The sequence below is a fragment of the Megascapheus bottae genome, chromosome 25, assembly GCF_031878675.1.
Source record: "Megascapheus bottae isolate mThoBot1 chromosome 25, mThoBot2.hap1, whole genome shotgun sequence".
Lineage (NCBI taxonomy): Eukaryota > Metazoa > Chordata > Mammalia > Rodentia > Geomyidae > Megascapheus > Megascapheus bottae.
Genome location: NC_143533.1, coordinates 7052794 through 7073823, shown reverse-complemented (window position 1 = coordinate 7073823; position 21030 = coordinate 7052794). Strand labels below are relative to the sequence as shown.

At 49.3% G+C, this 21030-nt stretch overlaps 1 protein-coding gene across 4 annotated transcripts in view; it reads right to left on the bottom strand.

The window, feature by feature from the left end:
* The window catches only part of Myh11 (myosin heavy chain 11), a 51004-nt gene extending 30946 nt beyond the window's left edge, over positions 1–20058 (bottom strand). For all 4 annotated transcript variants that reach the window (XM_090358118.1, XM_090358119.1, XM_090358120.1 and 1 more), the window contains exons 1-4: positions 19966–20058; positions 12277–12637; positions 8415–8571; positions 684–711 (exon numbers count right to left, since the gene is read on the bottom strand). In XM_090358118.1, coding sequence (XP_090214244.1) covers positions 684–711; positions 8415–8571; positions 12277–12621 — 530 coding nt within the window. In that variant the 5' untranslated portion in view covers positions 12622–12637; positions 19966–20058. The remainder of the gene's footprint in view (positions 1–683; positions 712–8414; positions 8572–12276; positions 12638–19965) is intronic.
* Between the last annotated feature and the right edge of the window lie 972 nt (positions 20059–21030).

Sequence of the window (21030 nt, the reverse complement as noted above, 5' to 3'; positions counted from 1 at the left end):
ATGGTGAGCACATGGATGGATGGTGGCTGGATGGGTGGATGGTGGATAGATGAGTGGGTAGGTAGATGGGTGGGTGGGTGGGAGAGGGCACATGGATAGGTGGATGATGGATGAGTAGATGGATGGATGGGTAGATGGATAGATGGGAGAATGAATGGATAGGTCATTAGATGGATGGGCAGATGAATGGACGAGTGGATGGGCAGAGTGGATGGATGGATGATAAATGGGTAGGTGGACAGATTGGTGGATGGATGGATGGATGGGTAAGTAGATGAATGAATGAACGAGTGAGTGAGTGAGTGGATGGGTTGCAACCTATCTGCAATTTTCATCACCTCACTCACCACCCCAGCTCCCATCCCTGGCAGATGCCTAGCACTTGGCACATGGCAAGCATTTACTACCAGAATCTGTCTTTATGACCTTAAGAGCTTGCTGGGGGAAAGCTCCCCAGACCCCAAAGTTCTGCACACAGACTCCCATCTCCGACCCCAATGCTCTCAGGCATTGCTAGTGGTTTAAGTTTGCTGACCTGTGTGCGAACATCTACTCCTGATGTTTAAAAAACAGCTACTCCATGCCAGGAAGGGGAGGCAGACCCTTAGAGCAGTGAACACACTGGGGGTCCCGGGGGGGCTTCAACTCCCACAGGACAAAGTGAGGCAGCCAGCTCCACTTACGTGCACAGAATGGACTGGTCCTCGCGATCTGTGGACAGAGAGGAGAAAGACACGGCTCTGAGCAGAGAGCTGGGCTTGGGCCTCGTGGGGGCTCCCACTCAGAAGCACCCACACTCTGGGCCCAGCTGTCATCTGATCTCAGCACCTGGGACACAGCCCCAGGAGCCTCAGGAGAAGCAGGGTACAGAGTAGGGGGCAGGTGGGGGGGGGTCAGGCCACGGCAGCCAGAGCTCTGTGCCTGGACACTGGGCAGTCTGAATCATCTCTGCTACCTACTTCTTTTGGGGGGGAAGGGGCGACGCAATCCTGGGTCTAGAACTCATGGCCTGGGCACTGTCCCCAAGCTCCTTTTGCTCAAGGTTAACGCTCTACCACTTCAGCCGCAGCGCCACTTCCAGATTTATGTTTTTGGCTGGTCGTGGGACTTGAACTCTGGGCCTGGGCATTGTCCCTGAGCTCTTTAGCTCAAGGCTATCAGCCTACTCCTTGAGCCACAGCACCACTTCTGTTTTTCTAGTGGTTAGATAAGAGTCTCACTGACTTTATTACCCAGGCTCGCTTTGAACCTTGATCCTCCGATCTCAGCTTCCTAAATAGCTAGGTTGACAGGTGTGAGCCACTGCGCCCAGCTGTTTTAGTTCATTTTTAAATGGGGTCTGGAGCTTCTGTCCGAGGATCTTCCCTCTGTCTCCCAGAAAGCTGGAACTCTGGCACACCCCACGCTGTCCATCCCCATCTGAGGAAGAACTCTGGAGGCGGGCAGGCTTGGCACACAGCCTGGGAGGAAGCAGAGCTCCCAGCAGGCCTTGCCCAGAGCCAAGAGATTTATAGGGTCACAGCCCCCAGGACAGAGCAGGCCCTCACTGCCCGCCCAAGGCCTCTCGCTGGCCCTGGAAGGTTCTCATCAGAAACCCAGCGTGGGAACCTCACAGAATGCTGTGTGTGGAGCTGCGTGCCAGCCGCATCACCCCCCAGGAAAGGGTACTGGGCCTCCTGGAGTCTTCCGCTTCCTCCTGGGACCAAGAACTCCCAGGGGGCCGGGCCCCTTGCTGGGGTACTGAGGGTCCTTCTCCCCAGCACCACCAGCTCTGCTCTTCTTGCACCACTGATTCTTTCTATGCGAGTAAAATTCACCTAACATCAGACTTGCCTCACAGCTATGGTGGAGAAGCACCCAAGTACCTCCCTGTAGTCCCCTCAGATCAAGTCCCGTACTCTATCCTCACCCTCTGTCCCCTAGCAGCCATCAGTCTGCCTTCCATGTCCGTTCTGTAGTCCCACTGTGTGCAACTTTGTGTGTCTAGTTTCTGACACGGAGGGCATTTTCCAGGCTCATTCATATTATGCTAGGCATCGGTACCTCATCCCGTTTCACAGTTAAAGTTAAATAACACAACATTCTGGACCACCTGACTATGGTTGACTATGTTCCAGAGAGCATCCATATTCAAGTTCTTAATGGAGTAGTTGCCTCACATTCTTTTGGCATAGATAAGTGAATCTTGAAAACACGACACACAGTATACAAAGCTCATCACAGAAGGCAGAGCTCATGCCTGCAATCCTAGATACTCAGGAGGCCGAGATCTAAAGATCACAGTTTAAAGCCAGGTGGAGAAAAAGTTCATGAGACTCTTTATCGGCAGTTAATGAACAAAAATTTCTTAAGTGGAGTTGTGGCTCAAGCACTAGCCTTGAGCACACAAGCTCAGGAACAGTGCCTAGGTCCTCAGTTCAAGCCCCAAGACTGCCCCCTCTCCCCGCCACACACGCACACACAATCAACAGTAGCTTCAGGACCCTGTAACTCACTAACAATCAGTGAACTCATTAATCAATAATTAATTTACAAGGGATCAATTATGACGTCCCAGAGCAGAAAGATTTTTCAGAGCCTGCCCATTGTCTACCTTTGAGTGCAGAGGGCTGACGTCCTACACTTCAGAGAGTCTGTTAGGTTAATAACATTTATTAAGTAATGATTGCCTTCACTCATTAAATTGCTAACACCCATCAAATGTGTAGCCTGACCCTTCCTGAAGGTCAGGTGTTCCAGGGAGGCCATCAACACAAAACCCAACACGATGCCCCATCCTGCAGAGCAACCACCGGCTGTGGATAACAGGGAAGTGGCCTTGGGGCTCTCCCTCCCCCAGGAGAAGCAGGAAGACTTGGCAGCTGTGGAAACAGCACAGCTGATCTGGGGGTGAGTGGGGCAAAGCCCACTGAATATACCTGCAGGAGCAGGGAGCCCAGGACCCCGGCCTCAGCTGTGCTGCCTCCTGCCTGGAAGCCAAAGGTTTGCCTTACCCTGGGGGGGTCACCAGATCCCTACAGATAGGCTATTTCTATGCACCCCAAGCTCAGCGCCAGAGCTTCTCTGTCTGTGAGGCAGGCACTGTAGGTCAGCCATAAAAGGAGAAAACGGAGCAGCGGCTGAGCAAGGTCCTGTTGGCTGTCTCCCTTCCTCCCACAGAGGGGGCTGGGAGCAGAGGGCCTGGTGTGTGCCCCTGCAGGGCCTCCGACACCCCAGGAAGCACAGACTCACTCCTTACCTACAGACACCCGCAGCCCCCTGTGTTGAATGCTAGAAGGTTCCAGACCTTCCTTCAAAGAGGCAGATATGGATTTGTCCACCCTGTAGTCCTCATATCTATGAGACTGTGGGTTACGCATGTGCACACTCTATGCATGGAAGCCATCTCCCTAAGGTAATGCATTATGAGATGGCCTTCCGCCATGGAAGGATTCCATGTATGGCGCCATCTTTCCACCAGGCCCTCTCAAGCCACCGCCCTGACGTTTACTTCCAGCCGCCAGATCTGTGGTTTATAAGCCAGTCTGCCCTGGAGCATTTTTTTAATTTTATTTATTTATTTACTTATTTATTTTTGCCAGTCCTGCGCTTGAGCTCAGGGCCTGAGCACTATCCTGGGGTTTTCCCAAGGCTAGAGCCACAGCACCATTTCTGGCTTTTTGCTATGTATGTGGTACCGAGGAATCAAAGCTGGGTCTTCATGCATGCTAGGCAAGCACTCTACCACTAGGCCAAACTCCCAGCCCCTGCCCTGGGGCATTTTGTTTTAGCAGCAATCTGAATGGATGAAGACACAAGGCCTACTCTGGTCCTCAGCTTTTTAAGGCCTCCAGTTCTCCATGCAGACCAAGGGGGAAGAGAAACTGTGCACAGGGCAGAGGGTGGTGTGTGCAGGAGCCTAAGTTTCTCATCTGTGACATGGAGAGGCTGGCAGTGTCCTGCAGGGCACAGATTAGGCCAGGGACAGCTTTCCTATCCCCATCTCCTTTACACAGCAGGCTGCCCATCCGAGACAGAGGGACACCCCACGTGTGGGAACATAGACAGCCCAGGAAAAGGCTCTGATCACTCACTGCCTGAGCTTATCTTCAACACGAAAGCCCCGGCACCCGTTTCCTTGTCTGCTGTCTGCAGCCAGTGGGTGGCAATGGGGTGAAGACAAGACACTTGTGACCCAGGCCAGCTCTCCAGGGCAGAATGCAGGCTTATCTGCCAGCTCACACCCCGCCCCTGCACTCCAGAGCTCCAGGGGCTTTCCACACGTCCCTCACTTCACTCAGCACCACTTGCCTTGATCCAGGGCTTTAGGAGCCAGTGCACTTCTGGGGAACCAGGCTGTGCCTCACTTTCACTGGTGGAAAGGGGAAGACTTGGGCATTGGCAAGGCTCTGTCCAGATCCAGTTAGCTGACCTGCAGCCCAGTCTTTGTTTCTGTGGGCCTCAGTTTCCCCAGCTGTAAAAGGGAACTCATCACAGTAGCTGCCCTGCTACCACGCATGCACCCTCTGCTATTTCATAAGAGCCACTAGGGGAAACACTGGGAGGAAAATTAAACCTTTGTTGGCCTGCCTTACTTCAGAACTTGAAAATTGCCTTGCTACATTGGATGTGGCAGTTCCTACCTATAACCTAAGCTACAGGAACACAGTTCAAGCCCAGCCTGGAAAAACAGGCAAGACCCTGTCTGAAAAACAAAACAAAACAAAACACAAAACTACAGGCCAGGGACATGGCCTAGTGGTAGAGTACTTGCCTAGCCTGCATGAAGCCCTGGGTTCAATTCCTTAGTACCACATATGCAGAAAATGCCAGAAGGACCTCTCGTGGTAGAGCACTAGCCTTGAGAAAGCCCAATGACAGTGCTCAGGCTCTGAATTCAAGCCCTAGGACTGGCAAAAAAAAAGAAATATGACTTTATACAGGCATATTTATCTTGCCCCCTCCTTCAGCTTACAGTAACAACCTAGTTCCACACCTCCCACTACAAACTATGTTCTGACTTTCCAAAGAAAGAAAGAAAGCCAGGTGCTGGTGGCTCCTGCCTGTAATCCTAGCCACTTGGAGGCAGAAGTAGGAGGACGGTTGTCTATGGCCAGCGGGGGCAAAAAACATGAAACCTTATGTAAAACATGAACTAAAGCAGAGGCTGGGGGCATGGCTCAAGTGGAGCAGATTTAGTCAAGGGTGCTACATCTGCTCAAGTCCAGTGAGTGGAACACACTTTCTGCTCCATACCTCGGCCTGCCAGCAGCTTCTCCTGCCAGTGCCGGGAGTCAGAGTCACAAATGCATACAATTTTACAAACACACAAGTGTAACATCAACATTCTGTAAATACACAGCCAGGCAACAGCCTTATCTCGGGGTGGCAGAGTTGTTTTGGAATTCTTCTCAAGGAATACGTATTACTGATCTTTTAAAGTTACAGAGGTAGTTCTCAGAGTACTGAGCTGCTTGATTGTGGGTCACACAAAGCCAACAAGATTCTATTTCATTTTGCCAGAGAGAGGGAGAGGAAACGAGAAAGAGAGCCAGAGACAGAGGGCGGATAGACTGAAGAAGACAGGAAGAGAACCTAACTTTCCACTTCTTTCCCACTTTTGAAAGAGTGAAAATGTGATGTGATGTCTGGATCAATGGCTACCATCTTTGTGACCACAAGGGAAAAGCCAGGAAAATCCCAAACAAGCCTGATTTTGACAACCCAGATAGTAACAGCCCCTGCACTTGCTGTTACAGGAGACAATAAACTATTGCTTAAGACATTTCCTTGCTAGTTAAGCTACTTGTAGCCCAATGCATGCCAAATAATAACTGCGTGATGTCCAGCTTCCTACAGAGGCTTGCAAACAACCTCCTAAATAGTCGTTCATCAAGGGCAGCCATGGAGACCACAAAGGGGCAGTAGACAGTACCGGGCCAAACACAAGGCCTTGGGATGAGAGAGGGAATGGCATATCCTCACCAGGTCTTACAAGGCGCCACCTGTTGGTCTTTGGATGGATTGCAGGCTATATCTGGAATTAGGATCACAGAAACTTGGGTGGTTCTAGCTGCGCCCCTCTTTCCTGGCAAATGCAGATTCCCACCCACAGAGTTCCTACAGTGCCCATCTCCTACCCTGGGTGCCAACTGTCCTGGAAGTTTTGTGGGAGCCCAGTGTCATCGATGTGTTATGGGCATATCACTCTTGGGATCAGAAGTTTTTCAGATCTGGAAATATTTACACAGACTTCTCGAGGTGCCCCAGGGACTGGGATCTAGATTTAATATTGATTTTACTTGTTTCACAATGCATCTTAGGCACACAGTCAGAAAGTAATTGTATGGGAATTTTTCAATAATTTTGTGCAAAGAAAAATATTGCTTCATAAGGTAAAAGTCCCCAATCATGCAACCAAAGAGGTTCAGAGAATCTCAATTTTTTTGGTCAGTTGCGGGGCTTGAACTCAGGTCTAGGTGCCATTCCTGAGCTTCACTTAAGGCTAGTGGTCTACCAGTTTGAGCCAAAGTACCACTTCTGGTTTTCCGATGGTTAATTGGAGATGAGAATCTCACAGACTCTCCTGCCCTGGCTGGCTTAGATTTTCAGATCTTAGCCTCTTCAGTAGCTAGGATGACACATGGGAGCCACTAACACTTGATGCATTTGTGAGTTTTGGATGCACAGTTTGCTGGTAAGTATCTGGCACTCCTAAGTTGCTATGAAGTTCTTTCAATGTAATACTTCATTTAATCCTCATGGCAGCCCTGTGACGTAGGTCATAGCTACCACAGTTCTTTTCCACAGAGGCAGCAAGGGGTACAGAGAGGTTCAATAGCTCATCTAAAGCCACATAGGACATGAGGGGCAGAGCCAGGAATCACAGGCCAGGAATGTGGCTTAGTGGTAGAGTGCTTGCCTAACATGTATAAAGCCCTGGGTTTGACTCCTCAGTATCATATAAACAGAAAAAGCTGGAAGTGGTACTGTGGCTCAATGGTAGAGTGCTAGCCTTGAGCAAAAGAAGCACAGGGACAGAGAGCCCAGGCCCTGAGTTCCCAGGACTGTCCCCCCAAAACACACACACACACACACACACACACAAACACATGATGGATGCTCTGTTCTAGAATCAATGTCCTGAATGAAAGCAGTGTCTGGGGAGGTGGTGTGTGTGTGTGTGTGTGAACTTTCTAAGAAAAACATTGAGAAAGTTGTAGCAAGTTCAACAAGTTGTATCAAGTTCACAGGGAATTAAGGCAGGAGGGGACATTTCGAAGAGGGAACTATCTAGAAACATGTCACATCTTGGTCTGTTATTATAACACATAAAAATAATAATAATATAATCAGGTTGAACCTCCTTTGTCTGAAAAGCTGAAATCTGAAACTTTCAGGCCCCACTATAAGACCACAGCAAATAATTCCATTCCTTTTTTTTTTTTAGACTGAGACTCAAGCTGAACTCCAACTAGAGATCCTCCTGCCTCAGCTGTCCAAGTTCACATTCCACATTACCCAACATCATGCGCAGAAGTATTTAAAAATATTATATAACACTTCCTCCAACTTAGGCATGCAAGGCAGATCTGAAACTTCAATCATTTTCCTCTTTGGACTTGGGTTCCATCTCTGAGACACTTCAATATATACTAATGTTTTAAAATCAAAACAGAATTTGAAAGCTGAAACACTTCTGGCCTTGTTATGCTTAAGTATGATGACCCTAAGATGTCAAACTTGGGTGCGAAGGTAGCGTGTAAAGGTCTTCAAGCTAGCTGGGCTCTGGTGGCCCAGGCCTGTCATCCTAGCTATTCAAGAGGCTGAGAGGATCACCGTTCAAAGCCAGCTTGGGCAGGAAAGTCCTTAAGATTCTTGTCTCCAATTAACCACCAGAAAGCCCAAAGTGGGGCTGTGACTCACACAGAACACAAGCCTTAAGCAAAAAAAGCTCAGAGCCAGCACCTCAAGCCCCAGGACTGACCCCAAAATTAATTAAAATTCTTCAGGTTGGCATGAAGAATAATCTATGCCACAAGGGCAAGATGAGGACTGAGCCTCCCCTTGTGCAGATGAGGAAACTGAGGCTGGAGAAGGAAAAGCATATGCCCACACTCCTGAGGGAGTCTGAGATGGGCTCTTTGAGCCCTTTCCCCTCCCGCTTCTTCCCCAGGCAGCTGGCACTGCGCACTGGGGCTGCTCAGGGGCTGAGCTTTGCCTATATTTGCCCAGGCGGCCTCTCCCCCACCCCTTCTTGCCCCCTCCCCCACCCTCTCCCCTCCCACCTCCCACAGCTGTTGGCTTTGCTTTTCTTCCTTTGCTTTTCTTCCTTTTTCAGTCACAGCCCTGGGTCCCCAGCACTGCTTGCCAAGCTGGCATTCCTGGCAGGGATTCCAGGAGATTTCCAGAGACGTGGCAGCAGCTGGGCCTACCTTGCAGCATGCTCCTGTAGGCCGTGTCGGCGATGGCGTAGATGTGGGGGGGCATCTCATGCCGCTTCTTGCCCTTGTACATATCCACGATCTTTTCCGAGTAGATGGGCAGCTGCTTATAGGGGTTCACCACCACGCAGAACAGCCCCGAGTAGGTCTGCGGACACAGGAGGAAAGACAGTTGGATGGATGGACAGATGGATGGACGGGCAGGATCCACTGTGTCCTGGTGGAGGTGGGGACTGAGGCTAGGGAAATTGAGGCGGGGGGGGGGTCCCCTGGATGGCTGTAAGAATTTCCCTGGCTGAGGGATGGCCAAGACTGAATGAAAAGGAAATCACAGTCTAGGGACATTTTGAACAATATCAAGACAGGAAGTGGAGTGTGGTAAGGAGCAGGACCACTGCCCCAGTGTGGCCTTCAGGCCCAGCCACACCCACACGGGGAGCACTGGATGGTAGAGGCCCAGGCAGAGCCCAGGCCAAGGACAGAGTTCACCCATGTCATAGTCACGACCAATTAAACAACAGAGCTTAGGTGTGGTGGCCGAATTTGCCAGCAAAACCCCACAGCACTCACTGACTCACCAGTCATCACTCATTCATCTACCTTCACCCAGTAATCTACTCAGTCATTGGCTCATTCACTCACTTTCAGTCACTGTTTTCATTCGCTCATTCATGTGCTGTTACTCATCCACTTGCTCATTCGTCTCGTTCAATCTATTCTGCGTATCCTAGACTCCTGTCAGGTCATAGGACAGTGGCAGAAGTGGACTTCCGGAGGTCCTCTGACCTAGGAGGCGAGGCTGCCCTTTGGAGGCGGGGAAAGTCCCAGGGCTCAGTCTGCCAAGGGCGGATGGTGTGTGGCTGGTGGGAAGCAGAGGAATGATTGGTAGACAGAGGATGGAGGGCTCTGCCAGGTTCCAAGTGAATGGGGTTATACAACACCTGTTTGAGCCACCTATCAAGCACCTACTAAGGCCAGGTCTGGGTCAGAAGCTAGAAGGAAATCAATCGTTGGCAGATATGGCTCTCTAAGAATGTCTAGATCATGGGCCAGGGGTGATGGTTCGTGCCTGTAGCCCCGTTCCTTGAAAAGTCCCTGGAGGAAGCACTCTGTTATCTGGGAAAAATAAGACTATCTCTGAAAAACTAAGAAAGCCAAAGGTCCCTGTGGGTTCCAGTCTTTACCCTTTGCCTGGGAGGCCTGTTCATCTCCTCCCCTCAGTGGGGGGAGAAGAAGGGGGAGGGGGGCTCCTGTCTATAGAGACCCAGGCCATAAGCCCTAAGCAGGATTGAAATGGACCAGCTGTGAGCAGTGGCAACCAGAAGAGGCGGGGCTTGTGGAGAGATAGAGACTACACAGGCTGCTGGGCTAGGGACACAGTACCTCCTGCCAGCCCCTACTAACAAGCTGGGTTATGATTGGTGGGGCAGGGCTACCAAGATGGGTAATGACAGGTGAGGGCATGGCTACAGTCAAGGGCGTGGTGACCAAGCTGAGTGATGATGGTCGGGGGAGTGGCTAACAAGTCAGGTTTTGATTGGTAGGGCAGAGCTTCCTGGCCCCGCCCCCTGACCGCCTCCTCCCCAAGGCCCTATGTCTATGAAGAGAGGAAATGGAGCAGAAATGTTTGAGGCAGGGGCAGTGGTGGCATCACGAGGTACAAAGCATTTTCATCTAATCCGTCCAGAAGAGCTCAGCAGGAATCTGAAGCTTTTTTTGTTTTGTTTTTTAATCTCTCTCAGATGACACCCTGGATGGGGTGGGGGAGTGGTCTTCTTTCTAGTTTGGACTCAAAGATCATGTCTGAGGATGGAGGAAACATTCAGGCCTGCCCTCTACTTCCTGGGATGGCACTGGACCCCAAGAAGCCCAGTCCCTCCTCTCTCTCTCTCTCTCTCTCTCTCTCTCTCTCTCTCTCACACTCACACACACACACACTTGGGAAAACCCATAGGTCAACCTGGGAAGATAACATTTCCACAAAAATGCCATTCACACGAAGAATTTCCTTCACTCAAAGAAGAAAAGAGGGGCTTTCCTGTTCCAGGCCTCCATATGCTTGCCTAGAAATGGAGCAAGCTTCTGAAGTGAATGGACATGCATTAAATGACAGAACATGGGCGTGGCGTGGTAGCTCATGCCTACAATCCTAGCTATGCAGGAGGCACAGGAAGAACCCAGTTCTACCTGGGCAAAATGTGGGAGGCCCTCTCCAAAATAAATAAATAAATATATAATAATAATAATAATGATGAAGCAGTAAGGTCTGGGGGTATGGCTCAAGCTGTAGCACCTAGCAAGTGTGAGACTCTGAATTCAAACCCCAGTACATCAATAATAAGAACAACAACAAACAATGAAATGTAAACAGGTTCAAGGCCTGGACTGGGAATATTACATGATATGTTTGTAGCCCTTCAAAGGTAGCTGGGGGGTGGGCCTCAAGCAAGCACTCTATCACTTGAGTCATGTTCTCAGCCCTTTTGCTTTTATTTTGTTTTTGATAGGCTTTTGCACTAACTTGGCCTGGTCAGGCCCCAGACGCTGATCTTCCTGCTTCCTCTTATGGAGAGGCTGGGATTCCAGGTATATGCTACCATGCTTGGCTTGTTGGAGATTTGTAGAAAGAAAACTCTTACTGCATGGGTCTGATAAAAATTCTTGTGTCTTTTCTACAGGCAAGGAAATATTTAAAAGAAATTAGGTAAGCTGCCCAGTCAGAGAGGAAAAGAAAGCCAGGTGCCAGTGGCTCACATCTTGGCATCCTAACTACTCGGGAGGCTGAGATCTGAGGATCATGGTTCAAAGCCAGCCAGGGCAGCAAAGTCCATGAGACTCTTATCTCCAATTAACCACCAAAAAGCCAGAAGTGGAGCTGTGGCTCTAGTAACAGAACGCTAGCCTTGAGAAAAAAAAGCACAAGGCCCCAAGTTCAAGCCCCAGGACTGGCATAATAAATAGGTAAAGAGATCTCTCTGCCTCTTTTTTTTTTTTTTGCCAGTCCTAGGCTTGAGCTCAGGGCCTGAGCACTGTCCTTGGACTTTCTCAAGGCTAGAGCTCTACCTCTTGAGCCTCAGCACCACTTCCAGCGTTTTTGTTATGTATGTGGTACCAAGGAATTGAACCCGGGTCTTCGTGCATGCTAGGCAAGCACTTTAACCACTCCAAACTCCTGGCTTTCTCTGCCTCTTTTATTCTGAGATCTTACTCCAAACCCCATGTGGAACCTGTGTCCTCTGTCACCAGTCCTTTATAGTCCAGGCCCTCTAGATTAAGAATGTTCTAGATCTATGCCACCTAACTCTGTGCCAAACCCAGTACTTACAGAGTGCTTGATCTAGGGCCAAGATACAACTGAAGAGATGAATTGTTAATATCAATAGTATTTAAAATACTTTATATTGCCAATACTGGTGGCTCACACCTGTCATTTTAACTACTCAGGAGGCTGAGATCTAGGGATCGTGGTTCAAAGCCAGCCAGCAGGGCAGAAGACTCATCTCTAATAAACCACCAGAAAACCAGAAGTGGTGCTGTGGCTCAGCAAAGTGGTCATGTGCTAACCTTGAGCAAACAAAAATAAGAGCTCAGGGACAATGCCCAGGCTGTGAGTCAAAGCCCCAGGGCAGACAGAGAAATAAATCATAAAGACATTTATATCTGGACATAATCACTTAAACACTTCAATCAATCTCTCTCAACTGTAAATATCTTATCTTTAAACCTGATAAAAAGTTAGCCCCACGTGGGCAGTGGCCATGGATGGTGCTACTCCAGGCAAGGGTGGGAGATGAGGGTCCCCACGTCCCCCTTCCCCCAGCCCAGCCCACAGCCCCTGGCCCTGGGCACTCACGTAGATGAGGCCGGAGAAGTAGCGTTCCCTCAGGTTGTGCAGCACAGAGGCCTCGTTGAGGCAGGTGAGCTCCGCCATGTCCTCCACCTTGGAGAATTTGGGCGGGTTCATCTTCTGAATGTCGTCCTTGGCCACCGTCACTTTCTTGCCATTCTCCACCAGCTCCACCACCACCTCGTCGCCCTTCTCCTCCTTCACGCTGGCCGCCTCGAAGCCCTGCTTCTCCGACGGGACCCACACCAGCTTCTTGGCCACCCAATCTGCCTGCGCCATCGGGCTGTTCAGGAAGTTCTTGTCCACAAAGAGAAACTTCTCATCGTCACTCGGCTGACCCTTCTGCGCCATGATGCCCACGGGTGCCCTGGGTAGAATGGGCACACGGTCAACAGCAGGCCAGAGTGGAGTACCACCCCACACCCACAATCTACCGAAGCATCCAGAAGGTACCAGAAGGTTCCCTGTCCTGTTTCTATTGTCCAAAGATGCCAAGGCCACATGGGAGGCTCAAACCTGTCATCCTAGCTACTCAGGAGGCTGAGATCTGAGGATCACATTTCAAAGCCAGCCCAGGCAGGAGAGTCCATGAGCTCTTACTTCCAGAACCACCAAGAAAAAAAAAGCCAGAAGCAGAGCTGTGGCTCAAGTGGTAGAGCACCAGTATTGAGTGAAAAAAGCTCCCAGACCCTGAGTTCCAGCCCCAGGACCTACACCAGAAGTAATTAGTTAAGTAAAGCCCCAGGATTATTTTTCCATATCCCTCCTCCCCACCTCCACAGTGCAGGGCCCTGTGTGTGTCCGGTTGTAAAGCACATCTAAACCAACTTGAACCACCACCACCATTTATGGGATAGCTCAGCACCCCTGAAAGTCTCCATAGTATTTCCAGAATCTTCCATTCCTTTGGAGCAGCATGACCTGGTATGCAGCTTTTTCTAGTCAGGCCCCGCGCATAAGCTGTCTTGACTTAGCCAGATGAGCAACAAAATGCACAGAAAAAAGAAAGCAGGCATGGGTGTGAGTGGCGGGGGGCCTCATCTGATCCAGGATAAAAATCACAGAAGCAAGAGCAAGTGTAAAAGGCGAGAGAACCCCCTCCCCCACTCCTTTCCCTCCACCCTTTGATGCCGTCGACCCTGATGAAGTGTGAAATCCTCTTTGGTCAGAGGCGAGCCAGCTGCAAAGGCCTTTCCCAGACTGGGCTCCTTGGAACTCTGAGGTCCTGGAATTTCTGGAAGCAGCACCCAAAGCCTGATGTATGCAATGCAAGCACTCTACAGTAGCTGGGATTATAGGTATGCACTACCACACCTGGTATCCGCTGGGCTACTGGAGATGGGGGAGGATGAGGGAAGGTGCAAAGGTCTCCCAATATGGTACTGATGTGAAATCTGTTAAGGAGGTACCAGGCATTATCTGACCTTCAGTGAGACCCAATTGCACTTGAGGATACTCAACTTCCTGTCTACCCAGCTGGGGCTCCCCAAAATAACAAAATCATGTTTGACTAAATAGTGCCCTTGAGAAACTTCAGTGAGCTCATCAAATTACACTAACCATGATCACAAAACTGGTAAAGCATACTGAATGCTGGCTTCCGTGTGTGTGTGTGTGTGTGTGTGTGTGTGTGTGTGCGCGCGTGCGCATGTGCTGGTCACTCCTGGGGCTTAAACTCAGGGCCTGGGTACTGTCCCTGAGCTTTTTCATTCAAGACTGGTACTCTACCACTTAAACCAGAGCTCCATTTCTACCTTTTTGCTGGTTAATTGGAGATGAGTTTCTTAGATTTGTCTTCCCAGGCTGGCTTCAAATTGTAATCCTCCAATCTCAGCCTCCTAAATAGCTAAGATCACAGGCATGAGCCACCAGCACAGGCATAAATAGCAGCTGTCACATGTATGTGTGTGTATATGTGTGTGTGAGAGAGAGACACTAACAATGCCTTAGGGATTATTTGGCTTTCTTGCTCACAGCTGTTGCTCTACCACGTGGCCCATGTGTCCAGCTCATTTTTTTGTGTGTGGTGTTAGAGACCACATCCAGACATGCACTCTCCCACTAAGCTCTAGCTCCAGCCCCAGTTTCCATCTTATTTAATCACCTCAAAAACTCAGGAAGAGCCAGGCAAGATGGCTCATGCCTGTAATCCTAGCTACTCAGAAGGCTGAGATCTGAGGATCTCGGTTCAAAGCCAGCCAGGGTATTAAAGAGCGTGAGACTCTTATCTCCAATTATTCACTAGAAAATGGGAAGTGGTGCTGTGGCTCAAGGGGTAGGGTAGTAGCCTTGAGCTGAAGAGTTCAGGGACAACACCTAGGCCCAGAGTTCCTCTCTCTCTCTCTCTCCCCTCCCTCTCTCTCTCTCTCTCTCTCTCTCTCTCTCTCTCTCTCTCTCTCTCTCTCTCTCACACACACACACACACACACACACACACACACACACACACACACACACACACACAAACAAAAACTCTGAAAGAGCCAGAACTGAGGATCGTGATTCAAACCAAGGCTGGGAAGAAAGTCTGTGAGATTTTTACTTCCAGTTACCCATCAGAAAGTCAGATGTAGAGCTGTGGCAAGTGCTATAGTGCTAACTTTGAACAAAGAAGTTAAATGAGAGCGCAGAACTTGGAGTTCAAGCCCTAGGACTTGAACAAAAATATATAAATGCATAGAGCAGATGTGAAAGGACAAGGGGAATGCTGCAGTCTCTCTCCAGGACTACTTGTCAATATTTAGCATTTTAAAAGTGAAAGGCCCCGCTGTGCACATGTGGCTCAAGCCTGTAATCCTGGCTATTCGGGAGACTGAGATGTGAGGATCATGGCTCAAAGCCAGCCCAGGGCAGGAAAATCCTTGATACTCTCTTATCTCCAATAAACTACCAAAAGCTGGAAGTGGAGCTGTGGCTTAAGTAGTAGAGTGCAACCTTGAGCAAAAAAGCTCTAGGTCAGTATCCAGGCCCTGAGTTCAAACCCCAGAACCTGTAACCACCCCCCCCCCAAAAAAAGCACAAGGCCATTAACTTAGCAATATCATTATAGGAAATTCATGCCACAAACACATCTTAGTAGATGAAAACAGATACACAGGGTAAGTGTCCTTACCCAAGAAGCTCCAAAATGTCCGAGTTTTGGCATGTCAACAAAATGTCCCCAAGAAAAACTCTCACCCTTGACCCCAAGTGGCTAAGGGTTGCAGTTAACACACATAACTAAAATGACTGAATAAAATAAACACACATGACAGCGTATGCAGGCTCACATGTATAAACATGCTAACTATAGCAGGGTAGGCTCAGAGGAGGATTCTGACTAACTTACAGCCCCACCAAATGAACACCAGGAGGCTGGAAGGGAGTACTGTCAAGGGGGGAGGAGAGGGGGTAGACAAACGGAGGGAGGGAGAGAGGGAAGGGATGGAGGGAGGGAAGATGGGTGAAGGCAGCTAGAATATTCAATGTCCACATGTGAAAAGGAAACTGGGCCACTTGAGGGGAGGAGGGGGGGAGAGTTGGGGGGGCAGGGCACAGGGGATTGGGGAAACTGATCAACCGACAATTTGAACTCAAAGCCCCTGGGACAACTACTTAAATAATAAAAAAAATAAAATAACAACACAAAAAAAGCTCAGATTATACACCCAAAGTGTACACACCACAAAAAGAAATTCCGCATCTAGACTTGAATCCATCCCCAAGGCTTGTCATGATGCAAAGGCAAATATTCAAAAATACCCCTAAAACCCAAAGCCAAGCACTCGGAGACCTGGAGCATATCAGGAATGCTTCATAAACTGACATGCTTAATTGAAACCCCTGATATAATTGGGAAGGAAGGCAATAATGAAGAAGACAGTCCCTGCATCCCTCTGCCTCCCTTGTGTCTGCACCAGGGCTTAGAATTGGAGTCTCAAAGACTGTTTTGCCTCTTCTATCCTCCTTATTAGCTAAGGTTACAGGTGTGCGTTGCATCCCTCAACACAGAAGTCATTTCTAATCATTACTTGGGGCCTCCCAGATCCCTTCAAAGAGGACTGGCCTTTACGAAAAGCAAGAACACAAAGATAACATAGGACAAGTGTCTCCTTTAGGCTGTGCACATGGAACAAGTTCCTTACCATCTCTGCTCATGTTTGTTAGAGATGACTGTCTGCTGAGGTTTGCCAAGGACCAGGTGCTATGTTAAGACGTTCGCAAATGAAGGGGGTGAAATTGGTTGAGATGCATTGTACTTACAAAGTGATACGTTACGTTGAACCCCATTGTAACAGCTATTTAAATAAAACCATATATATATATATACACACACACATGTGTGTGTGTGTGTGTGTGTGTGTGTGTGTGTGTATATATATATATATATATGTATATTTGTAAGTCATGGGGTTTGAACTCGGCCTGGGCATTGTCCCTGCATTCTTCAGCTCAAGGCTCCCACCCTACCCCTTGAGCCACAGCCCCACTTCCTGTTTTCTAGTGATTAATTGGAGATAAGAATCTCACAATAGGGGCCGGGAGTTTGGCCTAGTGGTTAAAGTGCTTGCCTAGCATGCATGAAGACCCGGGTTCGATTCCTCGGTACCACATACATAGAAAAAGCAGAAGTGGTGCTGAGGCTCAAGTGGTAGAGCTCTAGCCTTGAGAAAGTCCAAGAACAGTGCTCAGGCCCTGAGCTCAAGCCCAGGGACTGGCAAAAAAAAAAAAAAAAAGAATCTCACAGTATTTAGTGTCAGCGATGGCTTTGAACTATGATCCTCAGATCTCAGCCTTCTGAGCAACTAGGATTATAGGCGTGAGCCACCATGCTCAACATACATACATATATATATATACATATATATATATATATATATATATATTTATATATATATATATGGCTTCACACCCCTTTCTCCCCAAAGGGAGGAGAAAACTCAGGGCTTGTAGAACCTTATCTTCTTTACTGGCTGTTGAGCTATGGAGAAATTTTAAGAGTCTACTTTTATAAATGAAAGCTACTAACAGTAATGGCTCTCTAAAGACTTGATAAGAAAACAGCCATAAATATTGCCCAGCAAGAGTGCCCAATATATACCAGGTATCAAGGACTCACGCCTATGATCCTAGCTACTCAGGAGAATGGGATGTGGAGGATCAGGGCTCAAGGCCAGTAAAGGCAGAAAATCAGAGAGGCTCCATCTCAAAAAAAAAAAAAGAAAGAAAAGCCAGGCTGGAGGCAAGCAAGCAAGTTTGAGGTCCTGAGTGCAAACCCTGATACTACCAAAGAAGAGAGTGAGAGAGAGCCCCAAATACTGGCTATTTTCCTTAGTCCCATTTTACAGACAGAGAAGTTGAGCTTCTTCAATGCAATGAAAGTGACATTAAAATCTGCTTGTGGCCTTCTATGATTCCCATAGACTTGAAAGTGAGCTTTTGTTTTCTAGAAAAAATTGAACATATTTTAGATTGCAGAGTGGTACCTTATATAGCTTCGATTATATATTTGTTTGGATAGAAGGCCCAGAGGAAAGGAAGAGACAATTCCCATTTTTTTTTAAAAAAAAAAATCGTCCTTTCCTTCCAAATGTCCTGAACTTCACTGCCAGTTCTTCCTGAGGGGGACCAGAAATCCCCAGGGCTCAGCAAGCAAGGCTGGGTAGTTGCCGGGGGGCTGGGACTGGGTGCTGGAAAACACTACCATACATGGACATGTTTGCCTCCATCTCAGCCCTCCCAGAAAAGTAATGATAAATCCATAACAAATACCTTGTACGGAATCCTGTGTCTATTTCAGACATGATAATAAAAAAATAGGGTGTTTAGGAGTCAAACTTGGGCGGTTACTCAGAGACAGCCCAAGAATCCTGAAGCACCTCAGATCATCAGCTCCAATGACAGAATGAACTGTTTCATGTTCTTTTAAAGCCACAAAAAGTATCAGTTTATGTTTTCTTCAAAGAGAGGATGATAAATATTTATAATGCTGGGAGAATTTGCTCCTACCAGAAACGTGACTTCCAACAAGAAGTGTGGGTCCACAGGAAGAAGGACGAGGAGGAGAAGTAGGAGGAGGAGAAGGAGGGGGGAGGAGGAGGAGGAGGAGGAGGAGGAGGAGGAGGAGGAGGAGGAGGAGGAGAAGGAGGAGAAGAAGGAGAAGAAGGAGAAGAAGGAGAAGAAGGAGAAGTAGTAGTGGAGGAAGAAGAGGAATAAGAGACAATTATGGTGAGGTCAAGGGTATAAACCTGGCATCAGATAAACCAGGGATTGGGTTCGATCATTTATTTCCTGTGTGCCACAGGTGGTGCCTCAGCCTCTCTGGGCTTCAGCTGTCTTCTATACTAAACAGGTATCCCAATGCCTTTCTGATGAAGTTGGAACAATAATTAAATGAGATCAGTTAAGTGATATAATAATTATGTGGCATTGGGTACCAGTAGCTCATACCTGTGATCCTAGCTAGAGAATGTTGTCTGAAGATCACAGATTGAAGCCAGATCAGGCAGGAAAGCCTGTGAGACACTTATCTCTAATTAATCACCACCTAAAAAATACAACAAAAAACACACTGGAAGAAGTGGAGCTTCGGCTCAAGTGATTGACCTGCAGCCTTGAGTAAAGCTAAAGAACAGTTCCCAAATCCTGAGTTCAATCCCCAGATTTAGGACAAAATAATAATTCCTGTTATGAAATAATTGTAACAGGACACCATTAATAGTAGCTGTCTTGATGGGAAGACTCCAACAGCTTTCAAAATCATCTTCCACATTTTATTTCATAGCCTGCCATTCATAACTTCAGATCAGCCCCTTCAAGCTCCCTTCTTTCAAACAAACTCCAAAATAGTACTTCTAAGCAAACCAAAGGACTGAAGACAAAACCACAACAAAATACAGCTATGCAAAGTTTATCAACAATCCGGCCTGACTTCCCTTTGAAAGGGGAACAACATAACCAATCAGTTCTTAATATTAACTGGAACTGCTCATTCCCTGCCCTGAGTTTCTATGTCCTTTTTTATTTTTTTCCCTCCTGGACTTTTTTTTTTTGTGGTGCTTTTCTACAAGTTGCAAGATCTCCAGCAGCCAACCCAGTTTTTCTGGCTACTCCAACATCACAGGGAACTTTTGTTTCCATGCAAGAAAGGCGGGCCTCATCATCTAACCTAGGACAGGTGTTTCTTCTGAATACAATGTGGAACTTGGCAGACACCTGGATTTCTGGGGCCTCTTAGGTCAACCTTCAGAAGGTGGAGGGCAACCAGCTTACCTCCCGAGTGTTGACAGGGCCTCCTCTCCCTTGTCCCAGAGGCCCTGTCTCAACACAACCCAGGCACGGGCTGTTCCGTTCAGCTGGACGCGCTGCCCATCTGCAGGGTGGCAAAGTGCTCCAAGGCATATTTTTTTGGTGCCCAGGGTAACGGTGCAGAGGCTGCTAGATACCAGTCTACAGGACCTCGAGCGCCAATCACCCGTTAGTCCCACCTATTGCTATGTCCTAGCCATTTATTTTCCCAAGGTAGTTTTCCCAAGACTGGAGAACACTGGCATTGCGCCCGCGCTTGGCATCTCAAGGATGGACGGCTGGCCACCGTCCCCGAATTGAGAGGATGAGAATGACAGAGACACACACCCCCACCACAGCGCTACCCTGCCACGCAGGACCCTTCAGCCCAGCCCTCCCCTCTACACCGGGGCGCCCCGCAGCACTTACAGTCCTCTGGGAGGGTTAGGAGAGGAGACACCGGATGGAGACTCGGATCTGGCGCACTTCCAGGCCCCGGGCGTCCAAATCTGCTGCGCACCCTGGACGCCTGGCTTTATAGAGACCTCGCACAGACCACGGGTGGGAAAAGGTGGTGGGCAGGTCTGGAGGGGCGGGGGCCATCTGGAGCAGGGCCTATGGGGTGGGGTCTGATGATTGGGGCGGGCCTGCCTGTAGAGAGAGCCGGGGTAGCCCGCGGTGTGGGAAAGATGTGGGGCGGGCCTGGTGGAGATGGGAAGGGTCTGGTGGGGGCGTGCTTGTCTTTAGTGAGACCCGGCCGCAGTCTGTAGGCGAGAAAGGCGGGGCCTGGTGGCGAAGGGGCGGGGCCTGGCGGGCTGGGCGGGTCCAGCCTGCGCTCTCCGCAGCCACTCCTGCAGGAGCTCTGGAGAGCCGCTGTCACCGGCCCCAGGCGCACCTGGCCTCCGCGCAGGGTTCGCATGGGAAGAGGCATCCTGGTGCACGGTCACCAAGACTCAGGAGTCCCCAGAGGCGGCCTCTATAGTGGGAAACACTGGAGAATTTTTTTTTCCGAAGCCAATGCAAAGCTCCTGGGCTCTGATTAACCTCTTTCTGCCCGAATCCGGTGTGCCATTTTTCCTTCCTAGTCCCTCCTGTATGACGCCTGCCGCGGTGGGGGCAGCACACGGTGATGTCTTGAACCCTGCAAAGTGCAAAGCAGGGCTCTCCCTTCCCCACCCCGCCCCTACTTGGGTGCTGGGAATTGTGCAAGAAGGGGGACTTCTTTGGGAGAAAGAACTTCCAGCAGACCACTGTCAACCCCATCCACGGAGCCGGGCAGCCACTGGCCCCAGGCGCCCCGCCCCGCTAGCCAGCGAGGGGACCTTGGCCTGTAACCCCCTCGCTAACCCGTGCCTTCCGCAGTCCTCGATTGTGGGTATGGGGTGGGGTGCAGAGCGTTGGAACTGGGTGGCTCTGCAAGATGCTGTCCAGATGCAGGGATCGCGGGTGCCTCCCGGCTCTACAAAGTACAACAAGTGTTTCCGGAAGGTGTGG